The sequence below is a fragment of the Hyperolius riggenbachi genome, chromosome 6, assembly GCF_040937935.1.
Source record: "Hyperolius riggenbachi isolate aHypRig1 chromosome 6, aHypRig1.pri, whole genome shotgun sequence".
NCBI classification, from domain to species: Eukaryota; Metazoa; Chordata; class Amphibia; order Anura; family Hyperoliidae; genus Hyperolius; species Hyperolius riggenbachi.
Window position 1 is genome coordinate 134,920,409 of NC_090651.1, and position 23,893 is coordinate 134,944,301.

The 23,893-nt window shown below is 40.4% G+C and overlaps 1 protein-coding gene across 5 annotated transcripts in view; it reads left to right on the forward strand.

Annotated features, from left to right (window-relative positions):
* The window catches only part of AGL (amylo-alpha-1, 6-glucosidase, 4-alpha-glucanotransferase), a 144,510-nt gene that overhangs the window by 105,453 nt on the left and 15,164 nt on the right, over window positions 1-23,893 (forward strand). For all 5 annotated transcript variants that reach the window (XM_068239967.1, XM_068239968.1, XM_068239970.1 and 2 more), the window contains exons 18-28: window positions 689-813; window positions 895-1,007; window positions 6,576-6,710; window positions 7,903-8,033; window positions 12,143-12,279; window positions 13,005-13,138; window positions 14,974-15,149; window positions 16,513-16,615; window positions 16,782-17,007; window positions 18,392-18,503; window positions 19,596-19,731. In XM_068239967.1, the coding sequence (XP_068096068.1) occupies window positions 689-813; window positions 895-1,007; window positions 6,576-6,710; window positions 7,903-8,033; window positions 12,143-12,279; window positions 13,005-13,138; window positions 14,974-15,149; window positions 16,513-16,615; window positions 16,782-17,007; window positions 18,392-18,503; window positions 19,596-19,731 (1,528 nt within the window). The remainder of the gene's footprint in view (window positions 1-688; window positions 814-894; window positions 1,008-6,575; window positions 6,711-7,902; window positions 8,034-12,142; window positions 12,280-13,004; window positions 13,139-14,973; window positions 15,150-16,512; window positions 16,616-16,781; window positions 17,008-18,391; window positions 18,504-19,595; window positions 19,732-23,893) is intronic.

The window sequence follows — 23,893 nt, forward strand, 5'->3', positions numbered from 1 at the left end:
ACTGTAGCAAGGGCTTATGGGAGCTCAGTCTGGGCAGGAGGAGGAGGTTACTAGCTAGAGATTTCAGAGGCAGAGGGGAGGAGGAGAGGGAACTGAATTTATCACAGGCTGAGGGCTGGAGATGCTATCAGCTTGCCTGTGTGTAATGTGACAAAAAAAACATGGCTGCTGTCATTGTATCACAGGAATAAATAATCATAAAATATTGAAGCTTTTTGCAGCTAGATGTGCTGTGTAAACGATCTAAACTTTAGATAAGATATATAGACAAGTTACATGTTATAGTTAGTTTTTCATCTCAGATCTGCTTTTAGGGCCCTTTTCCACTAGCAATCGCTAGCGTTTGCTCTAAGCGATTGCGATTCAGCAAAAATTCTTTTTTTCCCTGACGATTGCGATTTTGCTATGCACTGGGCTGCAGCGCTTTCTAAGGAAGGGGAGTGGATTATTGCTGCACTTGGGGACCTGGAGGAGTTGTTGGGTGCACTTTATAGGCCAGTAGGGCTTAATGGCTGCAATACTTTATGCAGTCATTAGCCCCTCCTGATCCTCATGTGCAGCTGTTAATTTATCCTGCTCCCAAAATGTAGCCATTAACTTTGCTAAGTAGACTTATACTTGAGTCAGTAAAAAAAATCCAGTTTAAGAGGGTCAAACATTTTTTTTGTTCTTGTTTCTCTTTGTGAAGGAAAAATTGAGGAAGTAATATTAGAAGCCAGAACAGTTGAGAAGAAAGCCGAGCCATATAAAAAGGATGCAAAGTTCATTAACGGCTTGCCTACATACACTGTGGAGATCAAGGAACATATTCAGGTAATGTACCAGTTAATCCCTATGTCATTGTAAATCTGTGAAGAAGCTATGAAATTTCATTCATCCGTTTTTCCATTTCAGCTGAAAGACAGTAAAATTGTGAGACAAGCTGGAGTTGCTACAAAGGGACCCAATGAATACGTCCAGGAAATAGAATTCGAAAATTTGACTCCAGGAAGTGTAATTGTTTTCAGGTATTAAGCTGAATACCTATTGTTATGACATTTATTAATAGAATTACAAAGACAACTGGATTAGATGACAGCTGCTATTTTCTGATGATTATCAGTCGCTATTATATGTTGATATCCTGAAGAGTAACACTAACTAATGCTGGACACCCACTTACATTTACAAAATCACTCTCAAAATGCATTTTGATTTTGCATCTTAAAGCAGAGCGATTCCAGAGCAATTTAAAGGAAAGTTAAAGCGGAATGAAACCCAGCATTTCTTCTTTGCTCTAAAAGATTATTTACAGCATATTATATACTACCACCATTTTTTTTTTTACTAGAATAGCATTCAACTAGTTCAGAGATCTGCAAACTTGGCTCTCCAGCTGTTAAGAAACTACAAGTCACATAATGCATTTGCCTTTATGAATCATGACTGTGGCTGTCAGACTCCTGTAATGCATTGTGGGACTTGTAGTTCCTTAACAGCTGGAGAGCCACGTTTGCAGATCACTGAACAAGTTAAACACAGGACTTACAAGTTCCCTGCAGAGAAAGCTGGACACCCTTTCGAACTGGAGATAATGTTATCTTGTGTTTACATTCCTCACTTGATACAATTGAGTAAATATTTCTCTGACTGTGCAGACACTCCTGAACACAGTCAGACACCCAGAAAGCATTGCTGCTTATATTACAAGATGAATAAAACAGTTATGAATAAAATGCAAAGGCAACTCTCAGAGCAAAAAAATTGTACTTTGGGAACTTGTAACTTCTAAACGAATAATAATACTCATGCACAAAAGCAAATATGATAACCGTATGGCATAAAAAATGAAGAAAACATGTTTATGTCAGGGTTTTATACCGCTTTAATTTGGACCTTCACTCCTTCACTTTGAATTGCTCAGAAAAGCTGAATATTCCGCGTTTGCAATTCTGACAAGTTGCAATCACAATGTAGGCACTGCTTAGTTGACTTGAGTTAGCCAAAGTGTGGCTAAAAGCGCTCTTGTTGGGCATAACCCTCTATTTTCTTCAGTGCATAAATACTATTGTTAAAACAGACAGATGACAACTGTCACTGAGATTGGTCAAGTATTGCCATATTAAGCAAGGCGTGTCCCCTTAGCCTGCGCAGCTGACAAAAGTCGCCTTCCCCTTTCCACAGCACCTTTTTAGGATGTTCTCCTGCCCTTCTTCTTTTTTGTTCAGTCATCTAATAATATCTTCATTGGCTGCCAATTAACCAGAGCATCCTTTTCAAACTCTTAACCCTAAACCTGTACAACTCTTCACTAGTTTCCAGAAACCACCCCAACCCATGCCTGATGGTTAGCGTTAGGCATAGGTGGGGGGGGGGGGGGGTCAGTGAGAGTTAGGTATTGGTAGGGGGCAGTTAGAGTTAGGCATTGGTGGAGGGGTCGGTAAGGCATTGGTTAGGGGGAGTGGCAGTTGGGGGTTAGGCGTCACGGGGGGGTTGGTTAGGCTTAGGCATTGTTGAGGGAGAGCTCGTGTTAGAATAAAGTTAGGTTTAGTATAAATAAAATATCGGTAAAATATACAATATTTTGCTATCAGAATAACTTCTGCCCAATAATAGTAGCAGTAGGGTATTGTACCGTGTTAGCCATCAGTAAAAGCAAGAAGTTTTAAATCAGGATGATACCATTTATTCAGTAATTTTACTGATATTCAACTAGCGACTATTTCTGGTGCCCAAATTTCTCTGGCGCCCTTTTTGCATGTACTTTTAAGCAGACCAGATGGTTCTGAAAATCCATATGAACTTTCATATTGAACTACTTTATTTGTGTCTGCATGCCCAGCCTTAAAGTGATCCTGTGTCAGAAATGACTCAATACCTACAGAGGGTAGGTCTGCTTTCATTGCTATCTTACCATGCACCCTGCAGTGCTAGATTTAAAAATGAAGTTGCAGGGTCTTGACAGCTATTTGTGCAGTCATTTGCTACTAGACTACATCTTCATTTGTAATCATAGATATACCCCTCTGCCTACCCTCATGGTCATAAGCTAGTTTCTATATTGGAGCCAAGGCTAGCTTGCAGTATGATAAGTGGTCAGTAGTGTGGCTATACCCACCTGATATACATTATCCTATACAATGGAGAAAAGTCTGTCTTGAAGTTATGTGAAGGGACCAGGATTTATTTTCCTACCTACCCAACTATAAATCAGCCCCACCCTCATAATAGAGGCTTTTGCATTATCTGGTGCTTGGAGGCATTACTGCAGCCACAAATACATGGGTAGTGTACCCAGAAGTAAAGAATACAATTACAGCTGTTAAAGAATTCTGGAGTGTCATATTATAAACAAATCACAAAAAAAACAACACTCCAGACAGTGTGGTAAAGCTACAAACACTACAGCTGTACTTGTGTGTTGACAGTTTCTGTTTAAATTGTTTTGTATGGGCTGGTCAAATGGTACAGGGACTTATTGAGGGGTCTTAACTGATGAGACGGTTTGACCATATGTATCTTTGGCACCCTCTTTTTGGTTTTGGATGCCATAAGTTTCCTGATTAATCCAATACCTAGCCTAACTTCATCCTTTGCCTGGTGCTTATTCCTAACCTCCCTAACTGTCTATTCCCTAGCACTAGCACCTGAATGATATCTACCCAATAGCTCTAACCTAAACCTAGTGCTTAAAGAGAAACTCCGACCAAGAATTGAACTTCATCCCAATCAGTAGCTGATACCCCCTTTTACATGAGAAATCTATTCCTTTTCACAAACAGACCATCAGGGGGCGCTGTATGACTGATATTGTGGCGAAACCCCTACCACAAGAAGCTCTGAGTACCGCGGTACTTCTGGCAGTTTCCTGTCTGTGAACCTTGCTGCATTGTTAGAAATAGCTGTTTACAGCTGTTTCCAACTGCCAAAACAGCAAGCAGCATCGACATCACCTGCCAGCAGTAAAAATGTCACCATGTGATAAATGTCAGAATATAAATCAGGGATTTAAAATATTTTACAATGGGCAAACACTGACTAAATCATTTATACATAATTATTGTAAAAATGAAGCTCTTTGAAGGGAACCTGAAGCGAGAAAAACTATTTAAAGAGAATCTGTATTGTTAAAATCGCTCAAAAGTAAACATACCAGTGCATTAGGGGACATCTCCTATTACCCTCTGTCACAATTTCGCCGCTCCTCGCCGCATTAAAAGTGGTTAAAAACAGTTTTTAAAAGTTTGTTTAGAAACAAACAAAATGGCCACCAAAACAGAAAGTAGGTTGATGTACAGTATGTCCACACATAGAAAAATACATCCATACACAAGCAGGCTGTATACACCCTTCCTTTTGAATCTCAAGAGATCATTTGTGTGTTTCTTTCCCCCTGCAGTTCTCATGCACTGAAGTTTCAGGCTGCTCTTTTCTTCCTGCAAACAGCTTTGCCCTTGTTTGTAATTCCTCAGTATGTGAAAGCCCAGCCAGCTCAGAGGATGATTTATCCAGCTTGTAAAAGATAAGAGAGAAGAGAGAAGCTGCCCTAATCTAAATAATACACAGGCAGTGTGCATAGAGGGGCCTGGAAGGGGGAGTTCATAGCAGAACCACAACACTGAAGAACTTGGCAGCCTTCCAGACACAGGCCGACAAGTCTGACAGGGGAAAGATACATTGATTTATTACAGAGACTGTGATAGTAGAAAGTGCTGCAGTTAGCCAGAACACATTAGAATAGCTTTTGGAACTTGTAGGATGATAAAAAACAGGATGCAATTTTTGTTCCGAGTCTTTTTAAAATAAACACATGGCGTAGCTGCAAATGAATATTACATACTAACCTCACCATCAGTTCCACTCAGAGGCTCACCATTTTCTTCTTACAGTGATCCCTTCCAGTTCTGACAATATTTTGATTAGAACTGAAATATACCAGTTGCTGTCAGTTATATGTCAGCAGCTGTCAGTTGCAAATGAATGTGCAAAGTAATGTCCATGCTTCCCTATGGCTCAAGTGGGTGATATTACAGTTTAACAGTGTGCTGACCAGGAAGCTGTTATGGGGTAATGGCCATTTTTAAAATGGAGTATGGAGAAATGCATTGATCACAGCGCACAAATGGGACGCAAGAGAGGAGAAAGAGATTGAGTAGTAGACTACACAGGAGGTAAGTATGACCCCTGTATGGTTATTTTGACTTTTTATTTTCAGTTCAGGTTCTCTTTAACCTTAACCGCTTTCCAACCCTGAACTTTCACCTAAGCCTCACCCTATCCAACACTTTTTAAACTCTTAAAAACGCTAATCTCCCAGTCTGTGTTTACCCTAACCTGGTGATATGCTTTCACCTATCCCTAACTAATGAACCTAGCCTTAAAGGGAAGGTCCAAGCAAAATAAAAAAATGAGTTTCACTTACCTGGGGCTTCTACCAGCCCCATGCAGCCATCCTGTGCCCTCGTAGTCACTCACTGCTGCTCCAGTCCCCCGCTGGCGGCTTGCCGACCTCGGAGGTCGGCGGACCGCATTGCGTACATTTTTACGCATTCCCGCTAGTGCAAGAACATTAACACATACATTTTTACGCATTACTGGTTTGATGCGTAAAAATGTACGCATTGATTCAGTAATGCGTAAAAATGTATGTGTTAATGTTCCTGCACTAGCGGAATGCGTAAAAATTTACGCAATGCGGCCCGCCGACCTCCGAGGTCGGCAAGCTGCCAGCGGGGGACTGTAGCAGCAGTGAGTGACTACGAGGGCACAGGATGGCTGCATGGGGCTAGTAGAAGCCCCAGGTAAGTGAAACTCATTTTTTTTATTTTGCTTGGACCTTCCCTTTAAAGCGGATCCGAGATGAAAAACAAACTATAACAAGTAACTTGTCTATATATCTTATCTAAAGTTTGGATAGTTTACACAGCAAATCTAGCTGCAAACAGCTTTAATAGAATATGATTATTTAATCCTGTGATACAATGACAGCAGCCATGTTGTTTGTAAACATTACACAGAGGCAGGCTTATCTGCATCTTGAGCAAAAAAAACCTAATCCCCCTTCCTCCTCCCCTCTGCCTCTGAAATCTCTGGCTAGTAATACCTCCCCCTCCTCCTGCCCAGACTGAGCTCCCATGAGCCCTTGCTACTGTCTAAAAGTGCCTTGGCTCTCTGAAAACCTGTGGGCGTGGCTTGTTTAGTTTATAGGGAATTAGACTATTAAAACAAAAACAAAAAAGTATTTGGCTTGAGGAATGCCCTATAAACAATAGGAAAGGAACACAATTATGCAATGTGTAAAAGTTCATCGTATCCACTTTAATTTGATTGTCACTCCTCCAGATCCTGATACTACTCACCCCAATGCTGATATGCAGTACTTGTGAGGCAAATAAAAGTATGATTGTCCTTGCAAAATATAATAATAGCTTTGTATCAGAAGGAAAATATACCGTAATTTGTTCAACTGGATGCATAAAAAGTCCTTACTTTATTGATTTGAAACACCATCAAATAGAGAAAAGTACATCTTTAATAGTATTATATTACTGTAAAAGTGTATTCGCTAAGACTGTTGTGTATTCTGATACTTGCAGAGTAAGTTTGGATCCTAATGCTCAGAAATCTGTGGGAATCCTTCGTCATCATTTGGTCCAGTTTACTCCTCAATACAAGTCGGGCAGTGTGCCAGATGACCAGGCATATCCAGTCTTGAAGTTGCCTTTTAAAGAGTGAGTATTGTGCTAGACCCATTACTTTGAATTAATCGTTATGTATTGTACTAAATTTACACACCATCCTTATTGTGCTTACCACTGCAGGTGGTACTCCAAAGAAAAAGAGTAATGATCACACACAAAGCAAATAGGTTTTGTATTGTGTTCCAACAAGTTGCAACAAATGCAAAACAGTAGTAATATTGTCTTTAAAAAGGTAGAATCATTTGTATAGTTGTCTGAAGTGTGCAAAATTGCCCTGCATATCGACTCCCCCCTTTATTCAGAGACTCCTGAGATATGTAGGCTACCCCAACACCTGTCTGGCACACTGCATCACCACTCCGTTTTTTTATATTCTTCAGTATAACATAACCACCAGGTCATAGGTCAAGGAATGCCCCAGCTGCTAGACAAAGCTCCTGGACTAGGAGTCCATACATGTCAGATCGATTTTATCAATCGAAGCTCCACCTGTCAAATAGCCTTTGAGGACTGTTTATAAGGTGTATGCGGCTTAAAATAATTTGCACCTCTGAGGACTTCAATCCCAGAGTGGTCTAGAAGGAGAAGGCTGCATACCTAAATAGCCTAGCCTAAACATCACTGGAAGGGCAGGGCTTTATACTAATTTACAGCTGTATGTAGGTACAGAAAGTGTTTCTGATGCTGAAACCAGGATAATGCATGTAAAATAAAGTATCCTGAATAAAGTAGTGGGCAGCACGGTGGTGTAGTGGTTAGCGCTCTTGCCTTGCAGTGCTGGGTCCCTGGTTAGAATCCCAGCCAGGTCAACACCTGCAAGGAGTTTGTATGTTCTGCCCGTGTCTTTGTGGGTTTCCTCTGGGCATTCAGGTTTCCTCCCACATCCCAAAAACATACAGATAAGTTAATTGGCTTCCCCCTAAAATTGGCCCTAGACTATGATACATACACTATACGTGACATACATAGACATATGATTATAGTAGGGATTCGATTGTGAGCCCCTCTGAGGGACAGTTAGTGACAAGACAATATACTCTGTACAACGCTGCGTAATATGTCGGCGCTATATAAATACATAAATAAAGTAGTGCATCCAACTATCAGTAGTTACAGAGCCTTTTAATATTTCCTCACTTTCATGAGTTTCATGTGTTTGGTAAATTACAAATGCCATTGCAGCAATGTCATGTTACCGTCTCTTCCTTCCCTTTCTCTTAAGCATTGCTGCAAAGCTGACTTTGGCTGACCTCAATCAGGTCCTTTATCGATGTGAAGCAGAGGAACAGGAGGATGGTGGTGGCTGTTACAACATCCCGAACTGGAAACCCTTGAAATATGCTGGCCTGCAAGGTTAGTGTGCTGTAATCCTGTGGGTAGTGAGGACACAGTGGCCCTGATGCACGAAATTCTGCTCCTGAATTTTGACTTCCTCTCATCCTTGACTGATCTGTACAACAGTTTCTCAACAAATGAAAAAGACTAAAAAAAAAAAAAAAAAAAGTTTTCCAAGATAAACAAAACTCATATTATTTTTCTTACATTTTATTGTATAAGAAACCCTGGTGGAACTACAAGCTGGCATAACACACAATTAAAAGGCTTTCCCAAATCCTAATTGACTATATGGTTATCTAACCTGCTCTCCACACATAGTAATGTCATGTATATAAACATCTTTATCTCCTTCACTCCCAACACATTCAGAAAGATTTGGCAGCAGAGTTCTTACATAATAATGTAATATTCAGTTTAGTCTGTAAGTACGATACAGCTATTTTTAGACTTCACATGTTTTTGCCTTGTCTGTCTATCCAGAGGTAAAAAATCGGCAGCTAGAGAGCTCAGTTTTGGGGCTTAGTGCCGCAAAGCTCAGTTATTTGATAAGGTTCCCAGGAGAAAATGAAACTAAAACTATTAATCCATCCAGGAAAGTTAGTTTCTAAACAAAAGGGTGAAATTTTAGTCCCACTCTATAGCGGGATTAAACTTAAAGGAAACGTGAGACCAGACTAATTGCATCAATTATACTTACCTGGGGCTTCCTCCAACTCCATGAGGACCATAGGCTCCATCGCCGTCCTATCCAGCCGCTCCGTTCTCTCGTTCTGAGCTCTGTTAGTTTGGCCAGCTGCACTGTTCTGCGCATGCTTGACCTGGCCACACGCGCAACCCCCAGCCGTCATGCTCCCACAGGCGCAGAACACTCCCATCCATGGGAGTGCGGCCGGTTCACACATGCGGAGAAGAGCACAGCTGGCCAAACTAACATGGAGCCCACAGTCATCATGAAGCTGGAGGAAGCCCCAGGTAAGTATACATCATACAGTTAGTCTTGTCTCAGGTACACTTTAAAATAGAAAAAAAAAAATCATAGTTAAAGAGGAACTGTAATGAGATATAGTAGAATGCAGTTAATTCAGGAAACCCACTTTTATGCTAATTATCCTGGTTTCAGTATCAGAAACACTTCCTATAGCTGTGTATATATAAATCCGGGAGAGGAAAGATTTTACAATTGGCAAACACTGACAGCATGATTTATAAATGAATATTGTAAAAAAAAAAAAAAAAGCAGTTTTATTTATTGTTATTTTGGTTACAGTTCCTCTTTCAATGAAAAAGTGCCATTAAAAATATATATAAAGCCAGTTTTACAGGCTAAATAAAGCATTATTTCATCCTGTCTTCTACCTTTTTTTATTCTCAGGACTGCTAGTACCCGAAGCCGAGAACAAGCTGCTTTTTTCAATGCTTGCAACCAAAGAGTCCAGCAGCTTCCTTTCAGAGTTCTAATTTATGATCTACAGCTGCCTCCATCTCTGGAGCCACTAAACTCTTCAGCTTTTCCCAGGCTGCAGGGATTGAAAGAAAAACCCTGTCCCAGAATGCACAGTGGCTTGTTTTCGGTTTCAGGTTTTAGCAGTCCTGAGAATAAAAGAACATAAAAGACAGGCTGATATCCTGCTTTATGCTGCCTTTAAAATGAAGTAGATATATTTTAAAGGCACTTTTTTCATATTACTGTAATTTTTATTTTAGTTTAATCCTGCTTTAAGCAATCAGTATGTGTAACAGGTGACTAATGCTGGCCATTCACTGGTCGATTATAGGATGATTGACCTATTGATTCTTAGAATCGTTTCAAAATGAATGAATCGATTGAACATGAATCTATTTTTTGCCCATACACTAGGGTCGATTTTTGTTCCATTTTTCCACCTGTAATCGATTGGAGGCTATTTTCGATCACAAAATAAGCGCCCTGATGAATCAGATCGAGTAAAGGTCATTTGAATACATGATGAAAAGCTCTCAACTCTTGTTCCATCGATTTAAATAACCCGACATACTCAATCGATTAATTTTAAAAATTCGATCGAATATCGGCTGATAAGAATCTTTTCTTCATCAAAATGACAACTTGATTTTTGATCCATTCGATACATTGATACTTTGATCCAATCGATCGAAGTAAAAAAATTGACTAGTGTATGGCCACCTTAACCACTTAAGCCCAACTGGACGAACATTCTCGTCCAGTTGGACTGTGCGCACTCCCGCCGCCGGACGTTAGCCCAGCGATCAATGAATGGGATTATAGATCCCATTTATTGATCAAAACCACCGCAGAAAAAACGGCAGGCTCTAATCAGAGGCTGCTGTTTTTCTGAGTTACAAAAAGTTCCCTGTCTTCATTCTTCTTCCTGGAAGCGTACGATCACGCTTCCAGGACTTTTTCACTGTGGCCATCTCGTGACCAAATAGTAAAGCTACACACACATCCATTTTTTAATAAATACTTTTTTTCCATTTAAAATTAGCTGTTAACCTCCCACACCAAATATTACCCACATACAATTTTTTATGCAAAAAAAAAAAAAGACAATAAAAAAAAACGTAAATAGTTACTTAAGGGTATGAACTTTTTAAATATGCATGTCAAAGGAGTATATTAATATAATTTTTTTAATTATGGGCTTGTAAATAGTGATGGACGCAAATTGAAAAAATGCACCTTTATTTCCAAATAAAATATCGGCGCCATACATTGTGATAGGAACATAATTTAAATGGTGTAATAAGCGGGACAAATGGGCAAATAAAATACATGGGTTTTAATTACGGTAGCATGTATTCATTTCAAACTATAATGGCCAAAAACTGAGAAATAATGATTTTTTTCCATTTATTTCTTAATATTCTTGTTAAAGTGGATTTAGAATAAAATAATTCTTAGCAAAATGTATCACCCAAAGAAAGCCTAATTGGTGCCGGAAAAAACAAGATATAGACCAATTAATTGTGATGAGTAGTGAAAAAGTTATTGGAAAATGAATGGGAGGTCAAAGTTGCTCAGATGCAAAAAATAAACAACCCTTCAGGCTTAAGTGGTTAAAGGGAAGACCCGAGGTAAAAAAAAGTACTACTTACCCGGGGCTTCCTCCAGCCCCTGGCAGTCGATATGTCCCTCGCCCCAGCTCCGCTTTCAACCAGGGTCCCCACCGTTGGGGATGCCAACCTCGCCAGGTCGGTATAGGCTGCGCCTGCACAGCCGTGCAACCGCCACGTTCATGATCGCGCTAACGTGGTCTGGAGCATTCTGCACAGGCACCACATATTGGCTGCCAGGGGCTGGAGGAATCCCCGGGTAAGTAGAACATTTTTTTTTTACCTCAGATATTCCTTTTAAGTGTCTTTTCAAATGAGTTATCTCTCTTTATAGCTTTCTTTCTTTTTTTCCACTGTTTTTTGAGAATTGAAAGCATATCGTTCGTAATCAAGCTAGAGGTCCAAACTCAGTTTCACACTACCTGTTTTGGTATAGAAAACACAGCATGCTGCATTTTTACAGACAATGTACATATTTTCATATCTAATTATTTTGATTGGCTGCCTACTTTTAAGTGGATATTACGTGTTAGAAAATGCACTTGAAAACGCATAAACAAAAGTTTTAAAAAGTTTGACCAAAGCCTTAAGCTAGGTGCACACGTTGTAATTTTCTTGACCAGGTGTTTGCTGGGGAAAGTTCATCTGTGGATACATCACTGTAAAATCTTGAGTGCGTGTTTCCATCAGCATCACTTATAGTGCTGTTAGAGATATATTACCACGTTAGATGTTCCAGATAACAATTATTGAAAAGTTGACAAGGTTAAACTCTTCAGTAGTCCCAGCCATCTATGTTTCACAACAAAAACACAATCCCATTTTACTGACAGTTAAAACAAGGCAAACTCAGAGTAAGGAAAGGTGTCAAATGAAAAAAGAAAGGATTGTTAGCGTAAAAGCCTTTACTGGTCCACCATAACTCCCTCAGGACTCTGTAGATGTAAACTCTTGTTGTCGCTAATAAAGGGTCATAATATTTCATCCATGGCTCCCATTCTTTCACTTCTGTGCATCACTAGCAACAAAGTCAATCCATATAAGTTACCCTGTGTTTTTGTTTTTAACAGGTTTAATGTCTGTCATGGTGGATGTTAGGCCTAAAAATGACCTGGGACATCCATTCTGTGATAATCTGAGGTCTGGAGATTGGATGATTGACTACGTCAGTAACCGTCTCATTACACGAGGAGGGGCATGTGCAGAGGTAAGTGAAAAGCTGTCATCTGATTTGGATACTTGAAAACGAAGAAGGTCCGCACGATGCTCCTAAGATCCTATATCTTTATTTATGGACGTATCCAAAAAGGTCAACACATATCACCAGCTGACATGTTTCGGACCTACTGGTCCTTATTCATAGCGGTGGTGAGCGGTTTCCACCTTTCTTTTCTATCTGATTTGGATAGTCACTGTAGGTCTATATATACTTGAAAGAAACATTCCTTTATTTCAGCAAACTTCTGCCATGTTTACATACCTAATAAGCATTAATTTACTAGTGCGCAATATTACCTCACCTTGCTGGCTGGAGCTGCCAAGGTCATGAGTTCAGGTACACTTTAAGGTCCCATTCCAAGATGTTTTTTGTTTCATTTCGGATTGTGGACTAAGAGGTTTAAGAACCTCTTTTAAATGTTATTACTGTCTGTGTCCCCATCTGGGTGAATTTCCCTGTCCAGACAGAAATATGGTACATTTATCCAACAGGGAAAGGGACAACAACAAATTAAAACCTTTTTTTTTATATAATTTGGGGAATAGTTAAAATTTTGTAATTTTTTTTACCTTGTCTCGTTACTTGTACTGTGAACTACCCAGGGTTTATATTAAAGTTCATATGCTTGTAGTGTTCACTGTTATATGCATATGTGTAATGTGCTATTATACTATACTGTTGTGCTAATAAAGATGGATGTCGTTGTGTTTTAGGTTGGCAAATGGTTTGATGCCATGTTCTCCTACTTGAAGCAGATCCCACGTTACCTTATACCATGTTATTTTGATGCTATTTTGGTTGGAGCGTACACCACACTGTTGGAGGCCGTATGGAATCAAATGTCTAGGTATACAACTACTAAAGTAATTTCAAAACAAACAACACAATTAAAAACATATACAAGCATATGTGTATATTACTGCAAAACTTACAGCACAATACACAGATATTTGATAACCTCACTCTTCTCTGTATTGGCCATACACATATCACCCTCAACATGGCCAACCGATCACCCTTCAATAAATGTTGTCAGTTTATCAGTCAAAAAGTAATCAGGCATTAGGAATGATCAACGATTTGCAAATATTTCTGAGTTATTGCAAATGTATGTAAACTTTTATGCAAATATATGCAGCTTCACAATGGACCAAACAATTTAAACCTGTGTGGGACTTGATTGGTCCATTTTTAAGCTGCATATATTTGCATAAAAATTTGCATAAACTGTGACATTTTTGCATCTCATGAATCATCCCTATCGGGCATGAGTAATGTAAATAGCAGGGAAGCAGCCCCCTTCAGTTACTGGGAAGCCCACTTTTTCTCCTAGGCACCCTAGCTTTCCCTAGTGTGAACCCACCCACCCCTTACACAACAGTGTGATGCAGAGTAGGAGCTTTAACTGCTCCTGCGCAACATCAGTTCCACTGTTCACCACAGTCAGCAGCCGCTCGCTGTGCCAATACAGCACATATATGGCTCCTTATTGTTACTGTGAGTCACGTGACATTCAGTAACCATAAGGAGCCATAGGAGGCAATGTAACAATACAGATGGTGGCTGCTGACTGCTGTGAAGAGTAAATGCTAAACATTGGGAGTACCGTAATTATAATATCCTTAGTAGTGTTTTACCACACTGTTTACAATCTTCTGTACAACCAAAGGATATCCATTTAAATAGCAATCAAGAAATCCATTTGGAAAAACTCTTAACCAATCTCTTTATTAACTCAAAAGGTACTCAGTACAAAAAATCATAAAAAAGATTGAGATCTTTCTACAGGAGCCAAAGAATTGCAAAAATACGAATCTAAGATCCCAAATAATTATTTGTAGACAAAATTTGACATGTTTCCCTGGGTTTAAAAGGTCCCGTTTTCACTAGTGACTACCTGAATGGTTATCCTCTATTTGTTGGGATCTCAGAATTGATTGACCTATCTATTTGAATTTGGAGGTGTTTTTTTATATAAATACTATGCGCTGCTGTATTATTATTGCTGTTCTTGTGGGCCTGATGAAGAGTCATTAATTCGAAAAAAGTTGGCATTGTCACCTACAATTAATTGCAGCACATCACATATGAACTTTTATTTGCATTTTTGCAAAATTGTGGCCCCTATAGAAAGACATACATGATTCAATTTTATGAATGTTTGTACTGAATATTTTGAATATTTTTTGTATTAACAAAGATAATGGTTAATTTTTTTTTTCAAACCGGTTTCTTGATCGGTTTGCTGCAAAGAGTGTGGTTGAGATGGCACTGGAGTAGGTCAAGCTGCTTCTCGGTGCTTCTCTACACATGGGGGGGAGGGGAGGGGGGGTGCTGGCTGCACTTGTTAGGAAGGAGAGGGGGATTTGGCTGCACGTGTTATTGGGGCATCCTTCACATACATACATTCTCTCCTTGATATTGCTGTAATCCGTTAGGTCAGGTATATTTCCAGAGGCGCTGGACAGGACTAAGTATTGGGCTAGGATCCAAAACGTATTCCCAGAGAGAATCCAAGCAGTACTGATATAATTGAAGCTTAAGGGTGACACAAGAAATACTATATTCAAAGGCATCATTCATGTTGTCACCATTAGAGCAGCCTTTTTCTGCTCCTTGAAGAGTGCACAGCTGTTCATCACACATTTATCCGAAGCTATCTTGTTTCTTTCCTTTCTACAGCTTTGTACAGAATGGATCCACTTTTGTGAAGCACTTGGCTCTGGGATCAGTGCAGATGTGTGGAGTTGGCCGATTTCCTACTCTGCCAGTTTTGTCCCCTTCTCTGCAAGATGTGCCATATCGTATCAATCACATCACACAAGAGAAGGAGCAGTGCTGTCCTTCATTAGCTGCTGGCAAGTATTCCACTGTGTAAACATGCTGGACTATTTCAGTCAGACAACTGAGCCTTTATTTGAGAACTTTTGTAATACAGGACTGATAAGGGGTGGGACCACCATTTCCCTGGGTGAATAAAGGATGGACTGGCATTCAAATTAAGCCTGGAAAATGAGTGCATACAATAGCTGTGTAATAGAAGACAGTAACTAAGGATGGACAAGTAGTAATAAATGAGGCCCTTAGGAGTGATGTCCCTTTCCTTTCTGAGAGGTTTCCTCTACCCTCTTGTTGTGTCCGAGGACATAATTCATAAGAGACACAAAAAGAAGCAAACTTCTGGTTGAAATAAACTAAAAATAAAATAATTATTATTGTGGCACTTAAACAGCAACTGTAGTAAAAATGACTTCATGAATAAAATGGCTTATGTTTTTATGACATCTTACGTAATAAAATCGCTGGTTTCTGTGTCCACCTGTGTCCGTGTGTGCCACCTGGCCTTAGTGAGCGTGTGTGGGACCGTGGCAGTGGCCACAAGCTGTGCTTGTGGGGGAGGGCACTGTGTGCATGCCGGTACTTGCATGCGTGGGACCATGCACATGGCTGTGCATGCGCTGTACAGCCTGGTCTCCCAGAATGATCGGGGATGGGGAATTCCGCGTTATAAACAACTTAGTCCAGGCCTCACTGGGAGGGCGGGGCTACATACCAATATACAGTAATATACAGCTATAGGAAATGTTTCTGATACTGAAACCAGGATTTTTAGTGCAAAAGTGGGTTTCCTGAATAATTCACTGCATTCTACTATATGTCATTACGGTTCCTTTTTAATATATTGCACAAATCTAGCACTGAATGCAGAGCAGCAGATTTACTGAATCATCAGATGAAGGCACTGTTCACACTACACTATTTACTAAATGCTTTATGCACTCTGCAACATGGCAACACATCCTGTGCATTCATTACATCTCATGCAGTACTTTGTAGTGAGCTATTGAATTTCACTGCAGGACCTATTTTGGTGCACTGTAACACACGGCACCCTTCACTGTAGTAGTGGTGTATGCATTACATCCCACTCCAACTCTGCCCACAGTGTATATGTGTTGTAACCCACACTGAATATTATTATTGTTACTCTGTAATAATAATGATAGTGATGAATGAAAATTAGGTATCAGCTATAATAATTACCATCATAATAATGTGTGAGAAATCCCCTGTTGACATTATTATATATTATATGTGTTACTTTTTGTTTGCTGTGATTATTTTGTATTGGCTCTTGAGTAATATTTGTGCTGCTTCTTATATTTATTTAATTTTTAGCTCTGCTCTACCTTTCTTCAATTGTTTTAATTGCTTTTCCAGGTCTTCCACACTTCTCCGCTGGGATTTTCCGTTGCTGGGGCAGAGACACGTTCATATCGCTGAGAGGATTGCTGCTAATTACTGGACGTCACACTGAAGCCAGGTGAGGAGCAATCCTTGGTGTACAGTAATCCAACACACAATTCGAAGATGTTTGGCATAAAAATAGGATTTGATTTTACATAGAAAAGGAAGTTGTGATAAATATAGCGGACAAATAAAATAATAGCAGTATGATTGTTTGCTTATTCCATTTCTTGCACCTCCAGGAACATTATTCTTGCCTTTGCTGGAACTCTGAGACATGGGCTGATCCCCAACCTCCTTGGTCAGGGCACCTATGCTCGGTATAACTGCCGGGACGCTGTGTGGTGGTGGCTGCAGTGTATACAGGATTACTGCAGTGTTGTCCCTCATGGCACGGATATCCTCAAGTGTCCAGTGTCCAGAATTTACCCCAAAGATGACTCCTCCCCAACACCTGCTGGACAAGTGGTAAGTGTTGATTTTTTTGTGAGATAATTAGTAACTCATATTATGTAACGTAGACCTGCAGATGAAACACTTTGTCCTGGATTCTATAGCTGGAAAGGCCATGTGTCTTTCTTTGTAAGTTCCCTTTTAAAAGTAGATGGATGAAACTGATGGTAAGGCTTCATGACATTACTAACTCAGCACTGTTCCTAACTGTCACTGGATCGCAGGACCACTTTATTAAGACGTGAAGCCTGGTGGATGGAAAAACTGGGTACTCAGTCACCGTATGGCCTCAACGAAGACTTTAGTCTTAGGTGCTTCTTATGAGTATATATTTTTGCCGCTCTCTGACCCTTTAAGGGTCATATGTACCTTTAAGTATGTGCCCGCCCCCCAATTAGTTTGGGTGTGGTGTGTAAGTAAAGTTTTATATATTCACAATGTGTTGCCAGATGACTTGAGCACTTGAGAAAGGGCCTCTGCCCGAAACGTTGTGCTTTTTAGTGTGCTGTAACACCGCTATATAAAAATAAATATTTCGCTGTAATTCACTTTAGAGGGTCGAGTCCTTGTGGATCGTTGCTGATTGTCCTAACTGTCACTAACAGGGCTCCTTGGAACCCTAGCAGTTCTTGGAAATCAGAGTAAAATCTAGTATCAAACTGAACCTCTAGTCCATACTTCTACCCCATGTGAACTATACCTTGCTTTTGCATTGGTGCTAAGCCCCCTGTGGAAGGAGGCGTTAGCATTGTTAGATTGGGCGGGGCATAGAGGGAATGCAGCTCGAATGCTGCAACAGGAAGTCCAGCTGAATTTGGGTAACTTCGGGGCCTGAGGAGAATATTGTTAATGACACAGTGACTTTGGTATTGCTGCGGTGATATGCAGCCTTAGCACCAGTTATGTTTACAAGAAACCACTGTAACTTATCTTTAGTTTGCCAAGAAACAAGGCAACCTTTTCCAGAATTACCATCACCTAATCTGCTGAGAACTTCCTTGTACGCTGTAGTGAAAATGGCTGCTACAATATATTTCACTGATAATTATTTAAATATTTAGAAGATGATGGAAAATCTGGTGGTTTGATAACCTCTTCTGTCTATGTGTCTTTTAATTGTCTGTTTCAGTTCTTACTTCTCTGAGGCAGGGTATTGGTTTGGGAACAGAAACAGTTGATTCAAACTTGTCATCATGCATTTCTATGGAGCAGTTTATAAATGCTGCATCTGTCCAGACCAGATTCTAACCTAATGTTACTTTAATGGCTTATGGTGATGAGAAATTAGTTCTTCTGACAGAACCACTTTCACAAATATTTAGTTCACTGTGTAGATGTATAATCATGGTTTTCTTAATTTTCATAATGGTTACAGGATTGCTTGTCTTTGTATAACCAGGACCAGCCGCTTTATGATGTCATCCAAGAGGCTCTGCAGCGTCATGTGCAAGGGATTCACTTTCGAGAAAGGAATGCTGGTCCACAGATAGACCGGAACATGAGAGATGAAGGTGAGTATAGCAATAAAATGGCACTTGCATTCTCACTATATTCATTGTTCACTCGTACACACGTTCAACAAACCCAAAGCCATGACCAACACATTCCACACAGCCAAACCAACTAAACGCCTAACTTATTTACAAGTACAAGTTGTTCAAATGGCTTGTACACACGTGGCCAACTGCATGGTATCAGCCCAACAGTTGTGTGAGTTTATCCGCTGATTGGATTGGGCAAACTGCCTGTTATCAGTCGCTCCTCTAGTCTTTTGCCACACATACACATGCCCAGCTATCGGCCAACAGACCAAGTTTGGATGTTAGTTGGATGGAATAGTTGCACATATGCGCAAGCCTTTAGTCTCATTAGTGCTCCAGCACCAATCCTGTCCTGATTACGTAATGATCCCAGATAATTGCTATTGTACACCTCTCTAGTGGGAGGTACCCTGCTTTTCTGTTTCTCTTCCCTCTCCATAGAAACCAATTCTGAACTAAACTGAGCATTGTACTTCTATGCCGCTTTGGTGAACCAGTTGTTAAAGGATACTTTGCTCACCCAATAACCATCTTAAAGTAAACATGAAGTGATTTAGATAAAAACAGTTAGATACTCACCTATGGAGAGGGAAGGCTCTGGATCTCAAAGAGCCTTCCTGGTCCTATCTGTGCTGTTCCCCCCCCCCCCCCCCCATGAATGTCCCCACCGTAGTGAGTCCTCTTCAGGTTTTAGCAGCACTCATGTCCTCAAGTAGTTACGAAGACAGGTGGCTCCATACTGCGCATGGGCAAGTGTGCACTAGTACGTTTGTAGTACAGAGCCGCCTGTCTTTGGAAGTACTCAGAAATACAAGTGGTTCTGAAGCTTCAGAGGTCTTCTGAAAGTGTATTCGACAAGTTGGTCAAATAACTTTAACAGGGGGACAGAGGTGGACTGAGCACATGGAGAGAGGACTGAGAAGGCTATAATGGATCCAGAGCCTTCCCTCTCCATAGTTGAGTATCTAACTTTTATTCTCCTGGGTTGCTTTCCTTTGCTTTAAGTCTGTACCAGTCTATTTTACTGCCATTTTCTAAATGCTTTCTGGTATGGGTTTGTAGGCTTTAACATCAGTGCTGGAGTGGACCCAGTGACAGGCTTTGTGTTTGGAGGAAACAGATTAAACTGTGGCACATGGATGGACAAAATGGGTGAAAGTGAGCGTGCCCGAAATAGAGGAATCCCAGCAACGCCAAGGTAAGAGATATCCCTCATACCCATATAGCACAATAGTTATACATTTACCGTATATATTGTCAACATTTTTTCCAAAGTAAAGTGGAGAATATTGGTTACTTCATGTATCTGTCAGTTTCTGGGACGTACAATCTACCACAGTCTAGGGATAATTTTTGTAGTGAGCCGTTGTATTATTTTATTAAAGATGTGATTTGCAGAAATAATGACACCCTTTTCTGGAGAGCTGTAGATTGATATAGTTATAAATGACGATCAGCATAAATTCAGGGCACTTTGATAAGGGTTCACCTGTTCCTCACGATTGCTACTTTTCATAATAATTATTGGTAGTTGGTGATTGCCATATCTATGAAGAGGCAATCAGCTGATCCACACTTCATAGATCACCAGATAGCATTTGCCACGTTAATAGTAAATAATCGTGTTTTCTTCAGTGCAACTAAGAGGAAAACTGGATTTTTCAAACATCCATATGCCATTTTTCCACAGATTTCTGTGGTTGCCACTTCTGATCCTGAAAGCGATTCCTGAGGCAGGAGCACCGCCCGATCGCATTGTTCTCCCTCCTCCCCCACCTGCGGGAAACCGCTCCATTGTGCGCCACTCATTTTCCCTCTGCTCAGAATAGTAACAGATGTGTTGCTAGCCAGGAGGCTGATGATGCATCTGTACAGTGTTAGCAGTGCTCTGTCACCCAAGGGATCGCATACAGAGGTCCCCCGGTGTGTACAGGGCATAAGTCAAGAGTTCTTAATACACTAGCAGCAGTCTAACCAGCATATGCATTTTGTATACACGTTCCCATCCTACTGTAGAGAAAGAGAATGGAAATATGTACAATATATAAAAAATGCTCAAACAAAAACCCTTTCCAGAATATTCAACATACAGTTAACAAAGATAGTCTGGCACACCCAATATTGTGCAAATGTTATTCTGTTTCACAACAGTTACAAATACACAAGCAGTTGTATATCAAAAGCATCCATAGCTGCATAATGTGTTAAATGAATACAAGGAGCATTCATACATCCATAATCCATATTTATACACCGCTTGATATTTATAACTAAACCAATTAAAATACAAGCGATCTTCCATTGGATACTTCATAGAATCACTCGGTAGCCTGTAACTAAATGAGGAGCAAGCTGATATTGTACAGCTGGTACAAAAATAGAAGGAAAAGAACAATGGTGCATCTTTGCAGTGATACAGATATGCAGAAAAAAGGAGATTACAAAGGAGCAGTAGAATACTACTAATGTTTCAAGACAGGAGCCCATTATATGATACTGTTGCATCCCTAGTGGACGATATCTAGTGCTTCTAGTAATGTACCTGTAGCTACTAATCAGCTGCACAGTGTACACACTGATATGGATGTATATATGCTTCTTATGATTATTTAACTTATTATGCAATCATGAGGGTGTAAAGTGATACATATGGAACATGTCAAGGTAAATTTGATGCACGTTAATAAAGCTGGTAAAATGATCTAACCCACAATTCTTTATCTGCTTTACAATGCTCTTTTTCTGTGGTTGATTCTGTGCTTGTCCACGTTTGTTCACCTAATTGTAATTCATTTTTTTTAGTATGAATTCCTGTCCCAGTTACCTAACGCCTTGTACACACTTTCAATTATGATTGGCCAATCACTGACCAATTTTACCACCTTCATGTAGTATGAGAGTTTACCTACACAATCTGCTCATAGTATTCCATATCTGTTGACTCTCATATTACATGAAGGTGGTAAAATTGGTTAGTGATTGGCCAATCAGAATTGAAATTGTGTACCAGGTTTTAGGGTGCATGTACACATCCAATTTTAATTGGCCAATCGCCAGCTAATCTTACCACCTCCATGTAGTATGAGGGCTAACCGATTTTGAATATGATGAACAGATTGTGTAGGTAAAATTGGCTAATCAAAATTGGATGTGTGTATGCACCCTAACATACCTGTAAATGTGTGTACACATATCCAGTCTTGATTGGCCAGTTTTATCACTTCTATGTAGTATGAGAATTTACCTACACAAACTGTTCATAGTATTTAAAACCTGTTGCCACTCACAGTACATAGAAGTAGTAAAATTGTGAATACTACAAAAGACAGGAGGTCCGACACTGCTGTGGCTTTATTGGGTCACATGTGCAAACAGCTCAAAGTGTTCCCCGCACCCTCCGCTACACCATCCACCAGGTTTGTTCATCCAATCACCATGCTAGTTGTACTTTCAGCTGTTTGCACATGTGAACCAATAAAGCCACAGCAGTGCAGGACCCTCTGTCTTTTGTATTATCCATGCTGAACTTTTGTTCTGGTCCAGAGCACACCCTGGCTGATGGTGGTGGTGACCAAAAACTGAGAACCTCACACGGTAGTGCTGATCCCACTCTATTAACGTAGTGGTAAAATTGTACCTGGCTTAATCCCCTGTCTATACAATACAATACAATACAATAACATTTGTAAAGCGCTTTTCTCCCATAGGACTCAAAGCGCATAGCTGTGTCTCAGATTAATACAGGGTTTCAGGCTGGGTTGTGTTACAGAGGAGATAGTCAGATGTTCATGAATGCCAGACTGAAAAGGTAGGTTTTCAGTTTAGACTTAAATGTTTCCAGGGATGGGGCTGTCCTGATTGGGTGTGGCAGGGAGTTGCAAAGTGTAGGGGCAGCATGACAAAAGGCTCTGTCTCCAAAGGTTTTGAGGTGGACTCTGGGGGTGACCAAGGTGTTACGTCCTTTTGATCTAAGATTGTGGGGGGTGTGATGTAGTTGCAACAAGTCCTTCAGGTATCCAGGGCCCAGATTGTGCAAGGATTTGAATGTCAGTAAGCCAATCTTAAACAGAATTCTCCATTTTATCGGTAGCCAGTGGAGTGAGCTCAGGGTTGGTGTTATGTGGCAATGGCGGGGTTGGCTTGTTAACAGCCTTGCGGCGGCATTCTGTACTAATTGCAGGCGGCGTAAGTCTTTCTTATGCAGGCCTGTGTAGAGGACGTTGCAGTAGTCTAACCTTGATGTGACGAAGGCATGAACTAGGGTTGGAAGATCCTCTGAAGGAATTAGGTGTTTAATCCTTGCAATATTCCTTAGGTGAAAGAAGGAATGTTTCACAACAGCTGAGATTTGATTCCTGAAGCTTAATTTCCCATCAATCAGTACTCCCAGGCTGCGCACACAGTCTGAGTTGTTCAGGTCTGAGCTCCCTATCCTTAGCGGTGTTGGTCGAGACTGGAGCTGCTTTGCTGTTGAGCCCTGGCCCTCGATAACAAGAACCTCTGTTTTGTCAGCATTAAGTTTTAGCCAATTATTATTCATCCACTCCTGAAGCTCAGCTAAGCATGCGTTTATTTGTGGAGTAGGGTCTGTGACGTCAGGTTTGAATGACAAATATAGCTGGGTGTCATCAGCATAGCAATGATATGTCAGGCCATGTTTTTGTATGATTTCTCCAAGTGGCAGCATGTATATGGTGAACAGTAAAGGGGATAATATTGCGCCCTGAGGTACACCGTATTTTAGTGGTACAGGGTTGGAGAGGAAGGGCCCTAAGGCTACCCTTTGTGTTCTGCCAGCCAGGAAGGAGTTGAACCACAGGAGAACAATGCCATCTATGCCACAGTACTCTTGTAGCCTGTTGAGTAAGATTTCATGATCGACTGTGTCAAAAGCCGCTGAGAGGTCGAGCAAAATCAGGATGGAACATTGACCCTTGTCTCTTGCAATGAGCAGATCATTGCAAATCTGGGTGAGGGCTGTTTCACAGCTGTGATATTTCCTGTAGGAAATACTGGTAGCTCTAACCTTCCTGCATATCATATTTGTAATCCCACGCTTAACTCTCTGACTCCCTGCCTAATGTAATCACTTTCTGATGCCTAATCCTAACTTTCTAACCATAACACCTAAAAGCTAACCTCCTCTGACCATATACCCTAACAATAAACCTAACTTATACAGGCGTATAGCCCTAAACGCCAAACTCTATAATGTTTTGGTTACAGAGTAGCCAAAACACTGCAGTAAACGTACAAGCATTGATAACAACGTGTGGTAGTTCTGGGTATAAAATAGTTTAACCTCCATGCTCATATCCTAGCTCGGTATATGTTCTATAGAAAAGCCATAACAATTTTTT